This window comes from Oncorhynchus masou, chromosome 27, assembly GCF_036934945.1.
Source record: "Oncorhynchus masou masou isolate Uvic2021 chromosome 27, UVic_Omas_1.1, whole genome shotgun sequence".
Lineage (NCBI taxonomy): Eukaryota > Metazoa > Chordata > Actinopteri > Salmoniformes > Salmonidae > Oncorhynchus > Oncorhynchus masou.
Window position 1 is genome coordinate 25180233 of NC_088238.1, and position 23879 is coordinate 25204111.

A 23879-nucleotide genomic window follows, 5' to 3' on the forward strand; every position below is an offset into this window, starting at 1 on the left:
AGGCATATGAGGTGGAGGACCTGACTGCCACAGACATCCCCTGACTGCTCTGTGCGTCCAGATCAAAGATGTATGGCAAGCACATCAGCAACAAATCCCATATTGGAGCATCAATGTAGGGTGACTAAGCCTGTCCCACTGAGGACAGGGTTATATCTCTCCAGTCGAGACCCATTCCAGCCTGGACTGGTTATAGGTCAGAGAGCGGCCAAGATCCAACCCTGTGTCTGTTTACCATTAGGACTGTTTTGAGTCTCTGTGGTTATATAGCATGTGTATATCAGGGCTCTTCAACCTAGTTTCTTGAGAGCTACTCTACCATCCTGTAGGTTTGCTTTCCAACCCCAGCAGTCTCTCCTCCTAGGTCTGAGGAGCACACAAGAGACTGGTCTGTCTTGCGGCAGAGAGACATGGATCAAGCCAGGCTGCCCTGTGGACAGTATGACTATGACCTGCTGGTCATTGGAGGGGGGTCTGGAGGCCTGGCTGTGGCCAAGGTGGGTCACTACTACTACTCAACACCTACAGTGCTGTCTGTCTGTGTCTCTTCATGTCTGTCACTGATCTACCACCCTCTTTATGAATCTGTCTCACCTTCTCTTCTAGTCTTGCTCTTTTTTTTGTGAGGAATTGTTATTTTAATTCAGTTTCAAATTCAGAGAAACTCATTAATAACAATTATTTGAGTTTAATCCATCTTCCCCTGCAGTTTTTCTTAATGATCCTTCTATGTCAGTTTGAATCTCTTTTTCTCCTTTCTGGGATTTGCAACCTTCTTCAAAGGTCAGATATTCCATCTCTCCACCTGTAGTCAACCTGCATAAAGCTGTGTTAACCCCAATTGGCTGTGAGCCAGCCTACACACACTAACCTGTTTCATCAGCAGTCATCTGATCTGGCCAATGCTCACAGTGTGCCCAAGCATACTGTGATAATTATCATATAAATAGATTTTATGCTAATGGCATGAGCTGTTATATTCTGAAAACCCAGAGGTCACTGAAAATGAGAGGAAGGAACTTGGGGTGTGGGATTTTACTTTATCCGACTGACACCCCTCACCCACTTCTCTGTCTGTATTCCCCCTTTCTTTCCCCCCTTTTCTCTTTCAGGAAGCTGCTGGCTTTGGGAGGAGGGTGCTGGTCCTTGACTTGGTGGCTCCCACCCCTGAAGTCACTAAATGGGGTGCGTGATGCAGACAGTGTTTTCATCATATTGCTTATTCCTTTATTACATAATGTCATTTTCTGAGTGGTTATTGACTTTCGCTGTCCGCCAGGTCTAGCTGGTTCCAGTGTGAACGTGGGCAGTATTCCCAGGAAGCTCCTGCACCAAGCCTCCCCTATGGGAAAAGCCATCCAGGATGCCCGGTAGTACGGCTGGAAGTTTGAGGAACGGGGTGAGAGTTGTAGAGGGTCTGGGGCATCAGTTACAGTGCATGATATGTATTTGGGGCATCAGTTACAGTGCATGATATGTATTTGGGGCATCAGTTACAGTGCATGATATGTATTTGGGGCATCAGTTACAGTGCATGATATGTATTTGGGGCATCAGTTACAGTGCATGATATGTATTTGGGGCATCAGTTCCATTATAGTCTAAATATGTATTTTGTTCCATTGAATCAATATTGAATGTGTGTGTTAGTTATCATTCCGACAAATGTTATCTTTAGTTATTTGCGTCCTATCCAGAGTTTAAATGCTAGTCGTTGATTTGTGTTGCTACGTGTTCATATGGTCTGTTGCTATGTGTTATTATGGTCTGTAGTGTCCCATGGCTGGGGTGAAATGGTGCAGGCGGTACAACAACATGTGAAGTCTGTGAGCTTCGAGCTGAGGAGGGAGCTGAGGGACAGTGACGTCCCCTACCTGAACACCCATGGAGAGATACTGGTGCCACACACTGTACAGGTCAGCATGGGGGAGGGGCTTCTGGACAGGTGAGAATAATGGGAGTAGAGGGAGGTCTGGACAGTTGAACAGGGTGGTGGTGGGTGTTGTGTACAGCTAAGCATGAGGAAGCAGTTTGGATACGGGACTTCAAGCAAGGATTCTCTGTGTTTCCTCATGTGATTTCGATAGTAACGGCTCTGGTCAGTGACGTCATGTCACTCTTTGGCTGTTATCCAATCAGGCAACAGATGTCAACGGGAGGAGGACCTATCACACAGCAGAGACACTTGTCATTGCCGTGGGAAATAGGGAACAATACCTGATCATACCTGGAGACAGAGAGCACTGCATCACCAGGTTAGCATGCACACACACACACACACACACACACACACACACACACACACACACACACACACACACACACACACACACACACACACACACACACACACACACACACACACACACACACACACACACACACACACACACACACACACACACACACACCACAAACATAGAAGGAACATCTCTACCAACGGTCCTCTCACTCTCATTTCTCTCCCACTCTCTTCCCCAGTGATGACTTGTTCTCTCTGTCCCCACTCCCCTGGGCGGACCCTGGTTGTGGGGGGATCCAGTGAGGGACTGGAGTGTGCTGGCTTCCTGTCTGGTCTGGGGTTAGAGGTCACCGTCCTGGTGCGGTCACACCTGGTACCTGGGTTTGGCCACAAAAGGGTGCAGAAAATCGAGAACCACATGCTGGTCCACGGGGTCAAGTTCCTCCATCACACTTACTAAGGTACAGTGGCTGGCGTTGAAGTGTTACGGTGTCAAATATTGAGGAATTGCAAATAATGTGGTGTTTGTATATATATATATATATCTGTTAGGTTGAGCAGATTGAAGCAGGCAGTCTTAAAGTGACTGCTGTCTCCACTGATGGGAGGGAGACTATAAAATGCTGGGGTTTTACATCTACATTTTAAACATTTAGCAGACTTACAGTAGTGAGTGCATATATTTTTTGTCCTGGGCACCTGTGGGAATTGAACCCACAACCCTTGCGTTGCAAGCACCATGCGCTACCAACTGAGCCACACAGTCGCTAACTTAACACACTATTAGTTTTGCATTATAACAAGCCAGTTTTAATAACATTATATGTGTGTCAGCAGGTACCGCTGGCTGTAGGAAGAGACACCTGTACCAGTGACATTGGTCTTGACCATGTTGGGGTTAAATACAATCAGGAGTGACGACAATGTGACCATCCTGCTTTTTACACTTCTTTCTGTTTGTTTGGATGACAAATTAATATGTGTGTGTGCATTTATGGCTCCATCCAGCAGGACTGGCAAGATCTCTGTGAATGAGAAGGAGCAGAGCAGTGTGGGATATGTGTATGCAATTGGGGCGGTACAGGAGGGTCGTCCATTGACCACAGCCCTCTCCATGCAGGCAGGACGACTCCTGGCCCGCAGGCTCTACTGAGGGCACAGTACAACGGTACGGAGACAAATCAAATCAAATCAAATCACATTTTATTTGTCACATACACATGGTTAGCAGATGTTATTGCGAGTGTAGCGAAATGCTTGTGCTTCTAGTTCCGACAATGCAGTAATAACCAACAAGTAATCTAACTAACAATTCCAAAACTACTGTCTTATACACACACGTGTAAGGGGATAAAGAATATGTACATAAAGATATATGAATGAGTGATGGTACAGAGCAGCATAGGCAAGATGCAGTAGATGTATCGAGTACAGTATATACATATGAGATGAGTATGTAAACAAAGTGGCATAGTTAAAGTGGCTAGTGATACATGTATTACATAAAGATGCGGTAGATGATATAGAGTACAGTATATACGTATACATACGAGATGAATAATGTAGGGTATGTAAACATTATATTAGGTAGCATTGTTTAAAGTGGTTAGTGATATATTTTACATAATTTCCCATCAATTCCCATTATTAAAGTGGCTGGAGTTGAGTCAGTGTGTTGGCAGCAGCCACTCAATGTTAGTGGTGGCTGTTTAACAGTCTGATGGCCTTGAGATAGAAGCTGTTTTTCAGTCTCTCGGTCCCAGCTTTGATGCACCTGTACTGACCTCGCCTTCTGGATGATAGCGGGGTGAACAGGCAGTGGCTCGGGTGGTTGTTGTCCTTGATGATCTTTTTGGCCTTCCTGTAACATCTGGTGGTGTAGGTGTCCTGGAGGGCAGGTAGTTTGCCCCCGGTGATGCGTTTTTCAGACCTCACTACCCTCTGGAGAGCCTTACGGTTGTGGGTGGAGCAGTTGCCGTACCAGGCGGTGATGCAGCCCACCAGGATGCTCTCGATTGTGCATCTGTAGAAGTTTGTGAGTGCTTTTGGTGACAAGCCGCATTTCTTCAGCCTCCTGAGGTTGAAGAGGCGCTGCTGTGCCTTCTTCACGATGCTGTCTGTGTGGGTGGACCAATTCAGTTTGTCTGTGATGTGTATGCCGAGGATCTTAAAACTTACTACCCTCTCCACTACTGTTCCATCCATGTGGATAGGGGGGTGTTCCCTCTGCTGTTTCCTGAAGTCCACAATCATCTCCTTAGTTTTGTTGACGTTGAGTGTGAGGTTATTTTCCTGACACCACACTCCGAGGGCCCTCACCTCCTCCCTGTAGGCCGTCTCGTCGTTGTTGGTAATCAAGCCTACCACTGTTGTGTCGTCCGCAAACTTGATGATTGAGTTGGAGGCGTGTGTGGCCACGCAGTTGTGGGTGAACAGGGAGTACAGGAGAGGGCTCAGAACGCATCCTTGTGGGGCCCCAGTGTTGAGGATCAGCGGGTTGGAGATGTTGTTGCCTACCCTCACCACCTGGGGGCGGCCCGTCAGGAAGTCCAGTACCCAGTTGCACAGGGCGGGGTCGACACCCAGGGTCTCGAGCTTGATGACGAGCTTGGAGGGTACTATGGTGTTAAATGCCGAGCTGTAGTCGATGAAGTTATCACATAGGTACATAGGTATTCCTCTTGTCCAGATGGGTTAGGGCAGTGTGCAGTGTGGTTGAGATTGCATCGTCTGTGGACCTATTTGGGCGGTAAGCAAATTGGAGTGCGTCTAGGGTGTCAGGTAGGGTGGAGGTGATATGGTCCTTGACTAGTCTCTCAAAGCACTTCATGATGACGGAAGTGAGTGCTACAGGGCGGTAGTCGTTTAGCTCAGTTACCTTTGCTCTCTTGGGAACAGGAACAATGGTGGCCCTCTTGAAGCATGTGGGAACAGCAGACTGGGATAGGGATTGATTGAATATGTCCGTAAACACACCAGCCAGCTGGTCTGCGCATGCTCTGAGGGCGCGGCTGGGGATGTCGTCTGGGCCTGCAGCCTTGCGAGGGTTAACACGTTTAAATGTTTTACTCACCTCGGCTGCAGTGAAGGAGAGTCCGCATGTTTTCATTGCAGGCCGTGTCAGTGGCACTGTATTGTCCTCAAAGCGGGCAAAAAAGTTATTTAGTCTGCCTGGGAGCAAGACATCCTGGTCCGTGACGGGGCTGGTTTTCTTTTTGTAATCCGTGATTGACTGTAGACAGGGACTGGGGTTAAGACCAGGATTACATTTACAGTGCCTTGCGAAAGTATTCGGCCCCCTTGAACTTTGCGACCTTTTGCCACATTTCAGGCTTCAAACATAAAGATATAAAACTGTATTTTTTTGTGAAGAATCAACAACAAGTGGAACGACATTTATTGGATATTTCAAACTTTTTTAACAAATCAAAAACTGAAAAATTGGGCGTGCAAAATTATTCAGCCCTCTTAAGTTAATACTTTGTAGCGCCACCTTTTGCTGCGATTACCGCTGTAAGTCGCTTGGGGTATGTCTCTATCAGTTTTGCACAGCGAGAGACTGAAATGTTTTCCCATTCCTCCTTGCAAAACAGCTCAAGCTCAGTGAGGTTGGATGGAGAGCATTTGTGAACAGCAGTTTTCAGTTCTTTCCACAGATTCTCGATTGAATTCAGGTCTGGACTTTGACTTGGCCATTCTAACACCTGGATATGTTTATTTTTGAACCATTCCATTGTAGATTTTGCTTTATGTTTTGGATCATTGTCTTGTTGGAAGACAAATCTCCGTCCCAGTCTCAGGTCTTTTGCAGACTCCATCAGGTTTTCTTCCAGAATGGTCCTGTATTTGGCTCCATCCATCTTCCCATCAATTTTAACCATCTTCCCTGTCCCTGCTGAAGAAAAGCAGGCCCAAACCATGATGCTGCCACCACCATGTTTGACAGTGGGTATGGTGTGTTCAGGGTGATGAGCTGTGTTGCTTTTACGCCAAACATAACGTTTTGCATTGTTGCCAAAAAGTTCAATTTTGGTTTCATCTGACCAGAGCACCTTCTTCCACATGTTTGGTGTGTCTCCCAGGTGGCTTGTGGCAAACTTTAAACAACACTTTTTATGGATATCTTCAAGAAATGGCTTTCTTCTTGCCACTCTTCCATAAAGGCCGGATTTGTGCAATATACGACTGATTGTTGTCCTATGGACAGAGTCTCCCACCTCAGCTGTAGATCTCTGCAGTTCATCCAGAGTGATCATGGGCCTCTTGGCTGCATCTCTGATCAGTCTTCTCCTTGTATGAGCTGAAAGTTTAGACGGACGGCCAGGTCTTGGTAGATTGGCAGTGGTCTGATATTCCTTCCATTTCAATATTATTGCTTGCACAGTGCTCCTTGGGATGTTTAAAGGTTGGGAAATCTTTTTGTATCCAAATCCGGCTTTAAACTTCTTCACAACAGTATCTCGGACCTGCCTGGTGTGTTCCTTGTTCTTCATGATGCTCTCTGCGCTTTTAACGGACCTCTGAGACTATCACAGTGCAGGTGCATTTATACGGAGACTTGATTACACACAGGTGGATTGTATTTATCATCATTAGTCATTTAGGTCAACATTGGATCATTCAGAGATCCTCACTGAACTTCTGGAGAGAGTTTGCTGCACTGAAAGTAAAGGGGCTGAATAATTTTGCACGTCCAATTTTTCAGTTTTTGATTTGTTAAAAAAGTTTGAAATATCCAATAAATGTCGTTCCACTTCATGATTGTGTCCCACTTGTTGTTGATTCTTCACAAAAAAATACAGTTTTATATCTTTATGTTTGAAGCCTGAAATGTGGCAAAAGGTCGCAAAGTTCAAGGGGGCCGAATACTTTCGCAAGGCACTGTATGTATTCTATGTCTGATGTCCTTTATTATTTATTATTGTTGTTTGCACTGTCGAGAAAGAACCTGCAAGAAAGCATTTCATTGGACGATAGCATGCGTAACCAACCCGTACAGTGTGTGAGTATGTATGTGTTCTGTCACCTCCACAGGAGCATGTGGTATTGTCTCCATGTGATGGGGCCCAGCGCAGGGGAGGTGTTCCAGGGCTTTGCTGTGGCTCTGAGGTGTGGTCTCATCAAACAGCAGCTGGACACCCCTGTGGGACTCCACCCTGTTTGTGCCCAGGTCATTACGCCAGTTTCTTTACCTCTCCATTGCAATAACTAATGTATGGTGAACAATCTGGCACAAAATGGCCGCCGTACATTATCAAAAGTCCAGCGGTCCCAGATCAACTGTCTCTGATGGTTTGCTTGCTGCTAATGCTCCCTGTGTGAATTATTCATAGACTTACATTACAAACCACATCACACACAGTCCATTTCCTATAAGCTAATACAGGATGGAGCCCTCAGCCCAATGTTCTGCTGGGCTGCTTTTCACTCTCCTGACACTTTGAAAACTTTCTTGAGACTTCAATAAACAGTTTAGTGGAGTTTGTAGAAAACTTTAGTTTCGAACAGCAGGGAAGATGGGGTTTGAGAAGTGTGATGTGGCACATTAATGGCTCACAGAGGTTTTATAACAGTAGTGCTGGGTGGGGGGGTTTTTGTTTGGAAACTGTCTGAACTTCGCACACACACGTTTTCTCTCTCTTGAAAGGATGTTGAGTCTGTGTTGTTAAATAGTTATTAATTGTGTGTCTCTCCCTCAGGTGTTGACCAACCTGACAGTAACTCAGCGTGCCACTGATGCCATGATGGTCAGAGGGAACTCCTAACGTTAGCCCCCTGCTGTTAATGACGGTTGCCTGTCAGAACATCCTTGTTGAGTGACGGGCAGCAGGGCAGCTATCAACCGTCCAATGACATCTGAGTCCGGAGCCTGGTTGACAGGTGGGCGGGGACTGACACTGCTGCTGCTGGCCCTAGACACTGGGGTCACTTCCTGTTTACATGTTTTTTTTTCTCTTTTAAACTCTTTCTTTTGCCATATTAATTAACCAAACTTTGATATTAACTTGCGGAGGCACCTCTGACACCGTTCAGCTGTGAACTCTGCAGCCCATATGAATACTCATTAGTCTGTGATTGTACTGACTTTTAAACTGTCAGTGATTGTACTGACAGTTTAATGGCTGCTGAGTAGCAATAAAGCCCTGTTTGAGCATTTAAATACTGCAGAAACACAGTTTATGCTTTTATGCAGGGTTCTGTACCTATGGACTGAAGGGATTTAAGTGCCGTAATGTAATGAACAGATCGAGATTAAAGTATTATCAGAGTTAAGAAATATGAATTAATAAAATGCTCTTACTTTTAATGAAGGTAAGTGGTTCTCACTAGGCCCCCCCGGGTAACCTAAGACTACAATCTCTCTGTCTTTTTCTCTCTCCCTCGCTACCTCCATTTTGTCATTCTCTCTGTCTCAGTTCTGCAGGACATAGTGACAGACTTAGACACTGTGATGAATATTCACAGGGATCATTAATAAGGTCTCCCATACTAATGAGGAGGAGGGACAGGGACAAGAGGCTACAACACCTAGAATGATAGAGAACCCCCCCCCCCCGCCCCATGTGCATGTATGTGTTTGTGCTGCATCTCTCTCTTTAATGCAGACCCCTCTCTTTTATGCAGACACTTTTTTATCTGTCAGCACATAATCACCGGTATGTCCCCGTGGAACATTGTAGAGGCATGCTTCACTAACTATTAGTTCTGCTTGAGGAAGACATGTTTTATTACTGCTTACAGTACAGCTTGTCCTCTAGACAACCGTGCTGTTTATTCCTTATGCAGACACATTGAGCATTCAGAGACTGAGACTGATGTACCAATAAAGGGAAAGTACACCAGTCTACAAACGCTATTAGAATATAATTAGGTCAATAGAAGGAAAACGGAACAGTGTCTGTCTGGAGATGTATTTGATATCACCCAGAACAAGTTATTAGGGATACCATTCAGCTATGTCTCCAAATGTCCCAGTTATAATCATATAACGATACATTGATTCAAAATTTTGTCACTTTGTTTTGGGATCTTTTCAGAAGGTATTTCCTTTGGTTTTTAGAATAGATCACTGTGGACATGCTCAATAAAGCCCCATGATGAAGGTGTCCTAATACCCATAAAACCTAGCGGTCAAACAGGAAAACGTCTCCAAATGTTTTCCCACCATTCATTTTTTCCATTGGGGATTTTTAGAAACAATTCAAATAAGGGCTGTGTTTCATGTAGGCTTACCATGGTGTGATGATAACCATATACATCTCTCTCGAACAAGCCTCACATTTTTAGCAAAAAAATAATACACTTTTGTTTAGGGGGGCTTGCCTGTTTTGCATGTTATTTTGGCATTCATATGTGTCACATATCAGTTTGCTAACAATGTAAAATATAAATTCAGTGGGGCAAAAAAAGTATTTAGTCAGCCACCAATTGTGCAAGTTCTCCCACTTAAAAAGATGAGAGAGGCCTGTAAATTTTCATCATAGGTACACTTCAACTATGACAGACAAAATGAGGGGAAGAAAATCCAGAAAATCACATTGTAGGATTGTTAATGAATGTATTTGCAAATTATGGTTTGTCACCATTTTAGTGCAATGAATGTATTGTTTAGTGTTGTGCTGTGCTGTGCAGTGGCTTTGCTGGCATGCATAATTAGTTTACTTTTTAAATTTGTTTTCCCCACCAAGATTTACATGCTAAAATTGCCACTGATGATGACTCACACTGTGGTACTCAATGGCAGGGTTTCCCAAACTCAACCCCCCTCCCAGGTGCAGGTCTTGGTTTTTGCCCTAGCAATACACAGCTGATTCAAATAATCAAAGCTTGATGATGAGTTGATCATTTGAATCAGCTGTGTAGTGCTAGGGCAAAAACCCAAACTCTTTTCTGTGGCCACTTTGAGAAATATATCTGTCTACCATTGACACTAGGTGGTGCTATAATAACCATACCCATAGATTGAGGAATTAGCACATCGGTATAACGAATCCTTCTATGGCCTCTGCAAGACTGGCAAGGCAACGTCCAACGGGTAAAATGTGTCAATTTTAGCCATGTCATATTCAGGTAATACAAATATATTCAATTCATAACTCTCACTAGCCTGATTTGACAACATTATTTGATTGAAATTCAATTAACTCAATTGATTGGTGTGGATTTAAAATATCTAAATATGGTATTCCCATCACTGGACTTGAACAAGAACCATATATCTAATCTATAGATGCGGGCAATTCAATAAGCTACGCACATTTACTCACAAACTGATCCACAAACCATTTTCATACAAGAACGCCGGTTTGTACAGTAGCCTACGTTATGTAATCTCTGTTATAATGAACAGTTTCACCATGTCTGTGTTATGTCAGCAGCATCGATCTAGTTCTGTTAGTGTTCGCCTGTTCTTGGTGTGAGAGGAATGTAAATGAATCCACACAGTACTTCTCTTACACAGTCACTCACTCAGATGGTGATAATTCATCTTTACATAAATAATCTTATTACAAGGGGGAAACACTTATATATATTTAGGCACATACAAAAATAAATATATAGCAATGTGGTGTAACACCATTAATTTCTCAGTGTGCGACATGAGATAGCGGTTTTGTTTTACACGTCTCTGTTGCTCATCGCGTTTGGGCGCGCTCATTTTCTGTTGCAAGAGGGGGCAGAATAGTTGTCTTGCTTCCCCTGTAGTTTAGGAGGTAGGTACGAATAGTACAGTCCAGAGCGAAAGCATTGAGCTCATTGAGTAGCGGACAATTGCAGTGAGTGTCACCATCAGTACCACAACCGCACGACAAGCCCCGGTGCTCAGACCGACCTACCGACCTACACACAGAAAATCCGCCACAGTCATTCCCTGACAGCCATGAAACAGACTCTGCTCGAGCTGATGAGGATGAGCAGAATATGCCGGATGGTACTCGCCACTTGTTTGGGATCTTTTATTCTGGTCATCTTTTATTTCCAAAGTATGTTCCAACCAGGTAGGTAGGGTCTCTGTCTCTCTCGAATTTGTTGTGTGTTGTGTTCATTGATCTGTGACGTCCTGCCCATGGCCCACTCTGTTGTGGCATGTTGATATCGATGTATTTGTTGACAATGTTGAATCATGCATTTTATAAACAATGACAAGGTTGTAACTGCCCCATCTATCCATCCTGTGTAATCGAGGTTGGGAAATAATGTGTTGCCAGTTTTAGGTCAAACACTATCGCATAGATTGTGCGTTTATGCAATTGATCGTATAGGCTATTGTGCCAGAGTCAGTAATCTCTTGGGAAACGAGCACGGCATGTGTGTTTTGAGATTGCGGTACGCATCGCCTGTAGTCACGGGCGTTCTCGCTGGTATGGATGGATTCTTTTTGTCTCTCTCCAGTCAGTTTGGCTGAAGTCGACCCAGTGCCACTGCCACGGCACCGTTCGGCCGCAGCAGTACAGTATAGGCTCTGTACCATGAATCAAAGAGCCCTGATTTCAGACGCGCAAGGATCACACTGTACAAACAGCAAAATGCCTCAATATTGACCTACAACAAGTTTACAGTAACGCGAAATTATTTCTGAGCAACTGTGTGACGCTGTTAAATTCCTCCCATGACTGAAACTGTTTAATTTGAGCTCCTGTTCCATGCCATGGTCCAGGATCAGAGAGGTGACAAAAATACACTTTTTTAGAAAGGGATATAAAATAATGATATGTAAGTGACGTATGAGAGAGAAAAAAAGTGTGATTTAATTACCTCATTAATTTTGAATACATTGGCTATGCTTTATTTTAATGTGGCCACGTCTCTATTTGCGGTAGTAGGGAATATAGTGATGTAAATAATAATAACAGGATGTTGTGCCATGTAGAATTTTCCCAGCCAAAGTGACCGTATTATTGTTAAAGGGGATTTTGCAGTAATACTTTATTCGTTCCCCTCCTTTGATTCAAAGTTGTGTCCGAAAAGTGAATGGATTTTTTTTGAAAGGAAGGGGAATATCAGCGAATGCATTGTACTACAGAGGAACCAAGTACGATGCGTAAAACTCAAATTGCCACGCCGTACTTCCACATAATTTGGTTGAATTTCTGAGTCCCCGGTTGTGAGTCATCGATGTAGCCTACACCAGCGACGGGGCTCTCATCACTAGCCTACTGCACCGTAATGCGTGTCTTCCCTATTCTGTTAATCAAACATCACCGTGGAAACTGCCCCAATATATGTGCGTTAGTGCGCACACAGATACTTGGGCATGTGGAGAAATGCTTTCCAGCGGCGATGCATGCCTCCCCCGCGACATTCTGTAGATCCACAAAGACAAAAGGCTGAGGGGGTTGCTATAGGGAGCCTCTCCCAGGCATAGGGGTATAGGCATGCATGGACCTATCTCGTTTTAGAAGAGGGGACATCTGAAAGTGTTGCATGTAATTGTTTTTGAAGAATACATGTCAGACATGTGAGAAAAAGCCCTGTGTAAGATGGTGTGTGTGTGTGTCAGTGGTGGTGGAGCAGATGTGTGGTGTGTTTAAAGGTAGTGAGGTTGTGTTTGGGAGTATGAAGCGATTATGTGGGTGAGACCAGGGATTGACATTAAGGGTTGCCCTATTGCCAGAGGCAAGTGAACTGAGTGGTCTGGCAAATTAAGCCTGACTGAGGTTGCCGGCAGGTGAACCAAACTGTACGCTATTCCAGTAGCCTAAAACTGTTCTGTCTGGTTCCTGCCCATTGCTTAAGTGAATAATGGACAATGTCTGACATTTCGGTGTGTATCTGTGCTTATTTCTCTCTCTCTTGACCACCCCTCCCCCCACTCACATACACAATACAGCCTAAGAACATGACAGACTGAACCCCTCTGGTCTTCCCGTAGCACTTCACGGCACACGGAAGTCCGAGGAGTGTTCCTCTGGTTCCGGAATGTTAGACTGCCTGGGAATCCCGTCTCGCCCCCCTGTGCAAACTCTCACCTCGTTTACAGGCCCCTTGGGGTCACAACCTTTAAACCAGACAGTGGAGAGAGACTCCTCATCTGGGGCTCGACACACTCACATGCACACACACACACACACTTGCTCACATGCGCGCACGGCAGCAAACGTGCACACTCTGGAAACACTCCAGTGAAAGTGTTCTTCAAAGAGACAGATCCAGCTTGATTCAGAGTCCGTTGAGCTCAGTTGAAGCTTTGTGCCTCTGATAGTTTCATTCAATGTCTGTGTGAGGTTGCCTTCCACTGCAGGCGTCTGTTTAAAGGCATTAGGACTGGGACCAAAGTAGCAGCAGCAGCTAATATGTCTGTTTTGTTTCGTCAGTATTCTTTGGGTGAGAGGTGCCAGGGGGTATTTTGGAGAGACTGGGCATGACTGTCCGTGTGTGTGTTCGTGTGCGTGTTTATACTGGGACTCTGTTCAGTGTATTTTCTCGGCTGTGTGTGAGTGGTGACCTGGTTGTGCACTCTGGCCTCAGTCACACACTCACGTTTCACATCCCCCATAATGCACCAGTGTGTCCAGACTAGAGCAGCCGAGCATGGACAGTGACATGGCTCACTGACCTAATTTGGAACCCAGCTGAATTTTTGGGTAAGATTTCCATAGCGACGGACCTCAAAGAGAGCTAGGGGAGGGGGAAAAGGGGGGTATGAGGCAGTCAGATGGAGTTTAGCGGAAAAGACTTGATCAAGAATGAGATGGACAAAGCCTCTGGTGGAATTTATTTGGGAAACTCAAAACTCCTTACTGCTTGCTACCCCGGGACAGTAATGTAGGGTGGAACTGATACTTTGGGGAAGACGGCTGATTTGCAGACTGTGGTTACCTCATCCATAATCACTGGAGTTTGATGATAGAATCATTGACTTACATTCTAGAGCTCTACAGTGTCTCCCTTTGTGCATAGGAATTCAATGGCTTTTATCCCTTTTGTGGGAATTCTAGAGTTCTTGTCCCTGTTTCTGTGAATGTGTTTTAGAACGGTCTCTTTCTGTGCGGTGGAATTCTCCAGCACAAAAGCTTCTTGATGTTTTCCTGTACAGAGAAGAGATGACCTGGAGTAATAAAACAAGATTCTTTCTCTCCCTATATCTGCCTCAGTCTCTCTCTCTCTCTCTCAAAATTAAATTCAATTGGGTTTATTGGCATGGGAAACACGTTTACATTGCCAAAGCAAATGGAATAGACAATAAACAAAAGGGAAATGAACAAGGGAAACACTAGTAAATATTACACTCACAAAAGTTTTCAAATTATATAGACATTTCAAATGTTATATTATTGGCTTTGTACAGTGTTGTAACAATGTGCAAGTGGTTGAAGTATGAAAGGGGAAATACATAAACAGATGATTATAGGTAGTAGTTACAATGTTGTTTGTGCTCCACTGTTTCCTCTTTTCTCACGGCAATTGGCCATAAATCTTGCTGCTGTGACTGCACACTGCGGTATTTCTCCTAACAGATATGGGAGTTTGTCAATGTTTGATTTGTTTTCAAATTCGTTGTGGGTCTATAATCTGTGGGAAATATGTGTCTCTAATGGGGTCATTTAATGCGGCCTCTCTCAATAGCAAGGCTATGCTCACTGAGTCTGTACATAGTCAAGGATTTTCTTAATTTAGGGTCAGTCACGGTGGTCAGGTATTCTTTATTTTTTATTTATTTTTTATTTTACCTTTATTTAACCAAGCAAGTCAGTTAAGAACAAATTCTTATTTTCAATGACGGCCTGGAAACAGTGGGTTAACTGCCTGTTCAGGGGCAGAACGACAGATTTGTACCTTGTCAGCTTCCGGTTACTAGTCCAACACTCTAACCACTAGGCTACCCTGCCACCCCATTCTGCCACTGTGTACACTCTGTTTAGGGCCAGATAGTGTTCCAATTTACTTTGTTTTTTGGTTGACTCTTTCCGTGTCAAATGGTTATGTTTTTTGCTTTCTCTTAATTTGGTCGGGTCTAAATGGGTTTGTATCCTGGGGCTCTGTGGGGTCAGTTTGTGTTTGTGAACAGAGGTATGTATAGGTTTTTGTTCGATCTAGGGCAACGGTGTTTAGAGGGAATTTGTATTTGTGGTCCTGGCAAGTGGACGTTTTTGGAACACCATTATTTTTGTTTTACATAGATTTACTGTCAGGGCCCAGGTCTGTCTGGGCCCAGGTCTGACAGAATCTATGAAGAAGATCTAGGTGCTGCTGTAGACATTTGACTTCAGATTCTAGTAGGGTGAGGCCGGATGCTGTAGACTGTTCTCGTACCCTCGACAATTCGTTGATATATATATATATATATATATATATATATATATATGTTGAAGAGGGTGAGGCTCAAGTTGCATCCCTTTTTCACCCTACGTCCCTCTGGAAAGAAATGTGTGTTTTTTTGCCAATTTTAACCGCCGCTTGTTGTATGTGTACATGGATTTTATAATGTTGTATGTTTTTCCCAACACCACTTTCCATCAATTTGTATAGCAGACCCTCATGCCAAATTAAGTGAAAAGCTTTTTTGAATTCAACAAAGCATGAGAAAACTTTGCCTTTGTTTTGGTTTGTTTGTCAATTAGGGTGTGCAGGGTGAATATGTGGTCTGTCGTATGGTAATTTGGTAAAAAGCCAATTTGACATTTGCTCAGTACATAGTTTTCACTGAGGAAATGTACAAGTCTGCTGTTAATGATAATGCAGAGAATTTTCCTAAGGTTGCTGTTGACGCATGTCCCGTGGTAGTTATTGGGGTGAAATTTGTCTCCACTTTTGTGGATTGGGGTGATCAGTCCTCTGTTCCAAATACTGGGGAACATGCCAGAGCTGAGAATGATGTTGAAGAGTTTAAGTATAGCCAATTGAAATTTGTGGTCTGTATATTTGATCATTTCATTGAGGATACCAACAACACCATAGGCCTGTTTGGGTTGGAGGGTTTGTGTTTTGTCCTGTTGTTCAATGTAATTGGAGAATCCAGTGGGTTCTGTTAGTCTTTAATAGTTGATTCTAAGATTTGTATTTGATCATGTACAGTACTTTTTTGCTGTTTGTTCTTTGTTATAGAGCCAAAAAGATTGGAGAAATGGTTTACTCATACATCTCCATTTCGGATAGATAATTTTTTATGTTGTTGTTGTTTATTTAGTGTGTCACAATTTTCTCAGAAGTGGTTAGATTCTATGGATTCTTCAATGACATTGAGCCGATTTCTGACGTGCTGTTCCTTCTATTTCTTTTGTTTGAGGGATTCACCATAGTGATGGTGTAGGCTCAGGTTTTCTGGGGCTCTAGTTTTGGTTAGATAGGTTTCTCAGTATATTTGTTAGGTTTTTGCATTCTTCATCAAACCATTTGTCATTGTTGTTAATTTTCTTAGGTTGTCTGCTTTCAATTTTTAGATTTGATAGGGAAGCTGAGATGTCAAATATACTGTTTAGATTTTCTACTGCCAAGTTTTCTACTGCCACACACTATTACAGTGAAACGTTTTGTCCAGGAAATTGTCTAAAAGGGATTGAATTTGTTGTTGCCTAATTGTTTTTTGGTAGGTTTCTACACTACTTTCCTCCCACCTATATAATTTCTTAATATTGTGCAGTTCCTTTGGCTTTGCTGCCTCATGATTGAGTATTGCTCTGTTCAAGTAGACTGTGATTTTGCTGTGGTCTGATAGGGGTGTCAGTGGGCTGACTGTGAACGCTCTGAGAGTCTCTGGGTTGAGGTCAGTGATAAGTAATCTACAGTAATACTGCCAAGGGATGAGCTGTAGGTGTACCTACCATAGGAGTCCCCTCGAAGCCTACCATTGACTATGTACAGACCCAGCGTGCGACAGAGCTGCAGGAGTTGTGACCCGTTTTTGTTGGTTGTTTTGTCATAGTTGTGTCATAGTTGTGGGAGGGAATGCTGTCACCTCCATGTAGATGTTTGTCACTCTGTGTGCTAAGAGTGTCGGGTTCTTATCTAGTTCTGGCATTTAGGTCACCACAGACTAGTACATGTCCATGGGCCTGGAAATGGTTGATCTCCAACCTCTAGGAGGGAGAAGCTGTCATCGTTAATGTATGGAGATTGTATTTGGGGGATATAGGTAGCACACACGAGGACATTTTCTCTGTTGAGATAGTTCTGGGAGGGTGTCTGGCTGGTCTGGGCGGGGTGTCCGTTTCTCTGTTGCTCCTGTATGAGGTGCTGGGGCTGCAGTTGAGGGTGATGTCCTTCAGGGTCCTGGCAAAGGTGGGGGCTGCTGTCTTGTAGAGGCAGACCTGGCCATAAAGGCTGTTCAAGTCCAAGGTGGAGTGATGAGCCAAGTAAACATTTGGTTTTGAGGCACAGTCCCAGGAAATGCTTTGCATTCACCTGCAGTGTGGTGTCAGGGTGAACATCTTTTTGTGGTAGCAGGGCGGAGATAACCACTTGCGCGTTGGGGAAGAGGCTTTTCAATCACTACCTTGAGTGCTGTGTGCTGCTCTAAGGTTGTTTGTGCTTGTGTGTATTACGATGTGGCTGGGGGACCCTAGTCGGTCCTCTAACAACAGCTTCAGGGCACGCCGGGTGTTCGGACACCAGAGTTTAGCCACTTTTGGAAAGAGTTTCCTCTCATCATTGTATTTCCCATTTGAGTCAATGAGGAGCACAATCTCTGGCTTTTGTGTGTCCTCAGTGGGTGTGGGGGTGTTGTCAGGAGAGCTATCCAGTGGGCTCTCTCTCTCTCTCTCTCTCTCTCTCTCTTCCTCCCAACCCCATTGTCCTGTATTCTCGCTCTCTCTTCTGCCTGTGAGTGTGTATTGTGGGAGGGTATCCCAGACGTCCTGAAGGACCATGACATTGTGGCTCTGTCCCCACATTTCATTGGCCTGTGGTGCTCCAGTTCAGGGCCCATGACTGTGTTGCATCTGCACTTTTGGCCAGGCAGCCGTGAGGTTGATAGCCATCTGTTGGAGAGTCTGGACTTCAATACAAGGAACTGCCACTGGGTTACTGACACACACACACACACACACACACACACACACACACACACACACACACACACACACACACACACACACACACACACACACACACACACACACACACACACACACACACACACACACACACACACACACACACATGCGCTCTGATAATACAGTCATTAAGTAATTAACAGCTATAGACATTCTTCAGCACGTTCATTTATATGTGAAATAGGTGAAACAGAGAGAGTGAGAAAGAGCCCCCACTGTGCCACTGATAATCTGGTCATGGGCAGACCTCACACACACACACACACACACACACACACACACACACACACACACACACACACACACACACACACACACACACACACACACACACACACACACACACACACACACACACACACACACACACACACACACATCTATTTAACAGACGAGGGGCTCACAGATGTTCAGGGGTTTCTCTCAACCCCAAACAATCATTTCCTCCCTGATAGGAGGTGGATACGGAAAGGGGGATGTTAATGATGGAAAATGTCTACTTAAGTGGCGTTTTCTACACGTCAACATCTGGTTGCCACGTATCGTAAACTTTTAGAGGGCTTGACTCTGATTGAAGGGCACATTAACCAGTCTGACTGGGTTCTGTTGATCTCAACAAACCTCTTCCGTTCTCTGTTATTGGGCGGTTGCAACGTTACCTGAGTGTTGCTGGAACGTCAGACTAAGACAGATGTGAATGTTATCACGCTGCCTCCTGCCCATAAATATTGATTTGGTTGTTATGTTTTAGTCCCTTGGCGGTTAGCAGGTTAACAGGTGGTTAACACCGGAAGTTAGCCACATTTGGGCATTATTAGCGGCTGTGCGTTGGAGAGAGGGATAAGAGGAGGGTGCTGGAGCATTTTTGGGTGGTGAGTGCATGGTCCGTCGATGATGTGAAGTGCTACTCAGCCTCTCAGACAGACTCACAGCTAATATTTACCTTCATAGGGCCAGAAGAGCCAGCGAGGTGTGTGTGTGTGTGTCAGCTACGTACGTGTCTGAACACATTGGTCCTTCCTTTGTTGTTGTCAACTTGTGTGAGTCAATTTGTTTCAGAGAAGAAATGTGTGTGTATGTGTGTGTTAGACAAAGAGAGAGTTTGTTGCCCAGTTGCCCTTTCTTTTTTGGGTGAGTGCTCAGTTTAGTCCCGAGCCCCTGCTCTACCAACACACTGATTTAGTCATTAGAGTGAGTAACAGCCCGGGGCAAAGCCATCTGCAGTCTGCTGACTTGAGACCAACAACACCAAAGCAGGACTGTTAGGGTACAGAAGTGGAGACGTAGCCTGGTTCTAGATTTGCTTGTGTTGTTTTGTCAACTCCTATTGTCTGTGAAGATGAACATAGGTGTTGGCAAGACATCACAAACAGGTCTGGGACCAGACTATAATGACCACAGGCGCTATAATGACCACAGGACATTTTTCTCGGCTAAACCAGAACTAAAGTATTGCATAATTGGTCAGATGCTCGATTAATTTCTAGGTCCATACGTATATAATGTGGATTGGAACTGGAACGAAGAGCTCCACCCCCTCTCTCTCTCTGCAAGTTACGGGCAAGTCTATGGGTCATGTCCCCGCACCGTCCAAAATTCAATAGCTGCTGACACCTGCAAAATCCTGATTTGTCCCCGTTATCTCACGCATCCCATTGTATCATGACAGATCTACAGTGCCATTTATGTTTACGCAGCCTGTCTACGAGAGGTTATCGAGAGAGCACGAACAGGTCTGGGACCAGGCTATAGATTGTAGACTCAGGGCAGTAGACTGCATGGTGGCCATGAAGGAGTGAGTGAATCATGGTTTTAATTAAATGGAGGATGCCTCAGTCACCATGTCTCATTAAGTGGCTCTGAGAGGAAGATTCAAAGTGCTGCACTATGGCTAATGGGAAACATCTGAAACATACACACTCATTCCAAAGTCATGGGCATTAATATGGAGTCGGTCCCCCCTTTTCTGCTATAACAGCCTCCACTCTTCTGGGAAGGCTTTCCACTAGATGCTGGAACACTGCTGTGGGGACTTGCTTCCATTCTGCCAGAAGAGCATTAGTGAGGTTGGGCACAGATGTTGGGTGATTAGGTCTGGCTCGCAGTCAGCGTTCCAATTCATCCCAAAGGTGTTTGATGGAGTTGAGGTCAAGGCTCTGTGCAGGCCAGTCAAGTTCTTCCACACCGATCTCGACAAACAATTTATGTATGGCTTTGTGCACGGTGGCATTGTCATGCTGAAATAGGAAAGGGCCTTCCCCAAACTGTTGCCACAAAGTTGGAGGAACAGAATAATCTAGAATGTCATTGTATGCTGTTGCGTTAAGATTTCCCTTCACTGCACAGTTGGCACCATGCACTGAAATCGCCGAATCCACTTATTTGAAATGGTGTCCACATACTGTTGTATATACAGTGTATGTCACCTTTGTTTAAACTCCTTTGTCTGTATTCTGTCTCTAAATGTAGCACCATATCACTAGCAGCACCATATCACTAGAAGCACCATGTCATCAAGTAACATTCTGAATATGTCATCTATCACTAGCAGCACCATATCATCAAGTAACATTCTGAGTATGTCGTCTATCACTAGCAGAACCATATCACTAGCAGCACCATATCACTAGAAGCACCATGTCATCAAGTAACATTCTGAATATGTCATCTATCACTAGCAGCACCATATCATCAAGTAACATTCTGAGTATGTCGTCTATCACTAGCAGAACCATATCACTAGCAGCACCATATCATCAAGTAACATTCTGAGTATGTCGTCTATCACTAGCAGCACCATATCACTAGCAGCACCATATCATCAAGTAACATTCTGAGTATGTCGTCTATCACTAGCAGCACCATATCATCAAGTAACATTCTGAGTATGTCGTCTATCACTAGCAGCACCATATCACTAGCACCACCATATCATCAAGTAACATTCTGAGTATGTCGTCTATCACTAGCAGCACCATATCACTAGCAGCACCATATCATCAAGTAACATTCTGAGTATGTCGTCGATCACTAGCAGCACCATATCATCAAGTAACATTCTGAGTATGTCGTCTATCACTAGCAGCACCATATCATCAAGTAACATTCTGAGTATGTCGTCTATCACTAGCAGCACCATATCACTAGCACCACCATATCACTAGCAGCACCATATCACTAGCAGCACCATATCATCAAGTAACATTCTGAGTATGTCGTCTATCACTAGCAGCACCATATCATCAAGTAACATTCTGAGTATGTCGTCTATCACTAGCAGCACCATATCACTAGCAGCACCATATCATCAAGTAACATTCTGAGTATGTCGTCTATCACTAGCAGCACCATATCATCAAGTAACATTCCGAGTATGTGTAAATGTACATAGAGAATAAAGTTGATTCGAATTCTGATCACACCTTGCCTGTCTGTATCCTCTAATTCTTTCATTCCTCTCTCTCTCTCTCTCTCTCTCTCTCTCTCTCTCTCTCTCTCTCTCTCTCTCTCTCTCTCTACCCTCTCTATCAGGCCTTCCTTGAGTGAGTGTGTTAGTGGGTGTGGTACGTTCCAGCCTGGTTGTTCTGCCACTGCCAGCGCGGCTGGTTTGGCATTGCCACGGGGAACGGTGGGCACCAACACCAGTCTGTGAGCCCACAACATGGCGGGTTACCAGATGGCCGCTGGGCTGGGCAGCGTGGCGCGACTCAAAGACCCCTCTCATGCCCGTCCAGGAAAGGGGAGGAGGGCTGGACACGTTGCCATCATAGAGGAGCAAATAGAGCTCCCCTGACACACACATACACACACACACTTAACCCCATCCAAATCAAAGTTCTGCCAGTCCAATCCAGGCTGAGAACATGGCGTCTGTGGTGTGAAGTCTGGTCCGGTTATACCAGGACACAGTCACTCTGTCTAGACCAGAGAGAGAGCAGGAGAGAGGGAAGAGGGAGGAGAGAAGGAAAGAGAGAGGAGAGAAGGAAAGAGAGAGGAGAGAAGGGAAGAGGGAGGAGAGAAGGGAAGAGGGGTGAATGGAAAGAGGGAGGATGATAGAGGAGAGGGGAGAGGAGTATAGGTGAGAGATGGAGGGCTGGAGTGAGAGATGAGTAAAAGGCTAGATTGGGAAGGGGACAGAGTATGAGGATTTAGATGTTGAGAAATGAGTATGAAGAAGATGGAGGAGAATGTTTGAGGAGAGGGGATGAAGTGGTGTTGACTGGAGAAGAGAAGAGAGAGAGGCAGATGAGATGTGGGGAAAAGAGTAGAGCTGTTGAGAGACTGCAGACTGCTGAGTTGTACCTTCTCTAACCCAGCCTGCTCTGTCAAAACTCAGAGAGCCAGAGCCCAGCCTACACAGTGACACAGCCAGAAAGAGAAAGACAGAGAGAGTCTGAGGAGGACATACACTGAGTGTACAAAACATGCTCTTTCCATGACATAGACTGACCAGGTGAATTCGGTTGAAATCAATCCATGTCACCTGTTAAATCCACTTCAATAGTGGAGGTGCCAGGTGCACTGGTTTGTGTCAAGAACTGCAAGACTGCTGGGTTTTTCACACTCAACAGTTTCCCGTGTGTATCAAGAATGGTCCACCACCCAAAGGACATCCACCCAACTTGACACAACTGTGGGAAGCATTAGAGTCAACATGGGCCAGCATCCCTGTGGAACGCTTTTGACACCTTGTAGAGTTCATGCCCCAGCGAATCGAGGCTGTTCTGAGGGAAAAGGGTGTGCACCTTAATATTAGGAAGGTGTTCCGAATGTTTTATACACTCCGTGTACAACATCAGGCGGAGGCACAGGGGGAGAATTGATATGTCCTTTAAAGTGGTACCCTATAATAGTAACGGTCTAGTGAGTTATTACTCTCATTCTGCCTGTCTCTCCTTTAGTCTGTGTTTAAAGGCTGTTCTGAGAACATCTGTCACCATCCGTCTGCGAGAATGTGTGTGTGTGCGCATGCTTGCATGCATGCATGTTTGCAGGTGGCTGGGTTACGCCCCCTTTGGCAGAGGCACCATCCAAGATGGCAGCTAGTCTGCAAATTTGACTTAGGGCAGAGAGCTCATCAGCATAATCAACATTCAAGAATCCTTCAATATTAGCTCAGCTTCTCTCTCTTGCCCCACAAAACACATAAAAGCGTCTTCGTATTTCTCCACAGTCTCTCTCTTTCTGTTTTGCTCAGGGTCGACTGACACACACACACACGCACACGCAGGCACACACACACACACACACACACACACACACACACACACACACACACACACACACACACACACACACACACACACACACACACACACACACACACACACACACACACACACACACACTCTCTCTACAGGACTATAATTTCTCCTTCTGTCTATTTTAAGAGTACGCAGTCTTCGATTGGACACACACTATAATTTGGTGGTGCAAGACTGCATTACTGGAGTCTCTGAGATCACTCTGAGAGAAGGAGGGACAGACCATGTCCAGACTACAGGTCTAAATGACTCAGTCACACAGTACTCCCCTGTTTTATCGTCCTCAGGAGAATGGTATGTCCTAGAGCAGGTCAGAGAGTTTGGGTGTATGGAACACCGGCAGCTGCTGATTGGCTGAATACCTGTGGTGCAAGGTGGTTC

At 44.8% G+C, this 23879-nt stretch overlaps 1 protein-coding gene and 1 pseudogene across 2 annotated transcripts in view; both read left to right on the forward strand.

Moving 5' to 3' along the window:
- The first annotated feature begins 410 nt into the window (after window positions 1-410).
- Window positions 411-2890, forward strand: LOC135515423 (thioredoxin reductase 1, cytoplasmic-like; annotated as a pseudogene).
- An 8132-nt stretch (window positions 2891-11022) lies between these two features.
- LOC135515889 (carbohydrate sulfotransferase 11-like) overlaps window positions 11023-23879 on the forward strand; it is a 94250-nt gene continuing 81393 nt past the window's right edge. The window contains exon 1 of one of the 2 annotated variants that reach the window (XM_064939717.1): window positions 11023-11241. In XM_064939717.1, the coding sequence (XP_064795789.1) occupies window positions 11124-11241 (118 nt within the window). In that variant the 5' untranslated portion in view covers window positions 11023-11123. The remainder of the gene's footprint in view (window positions 11242-23879) is intronic. The other variant, XM_064939718.1, reaches the window with a different exon arrangement.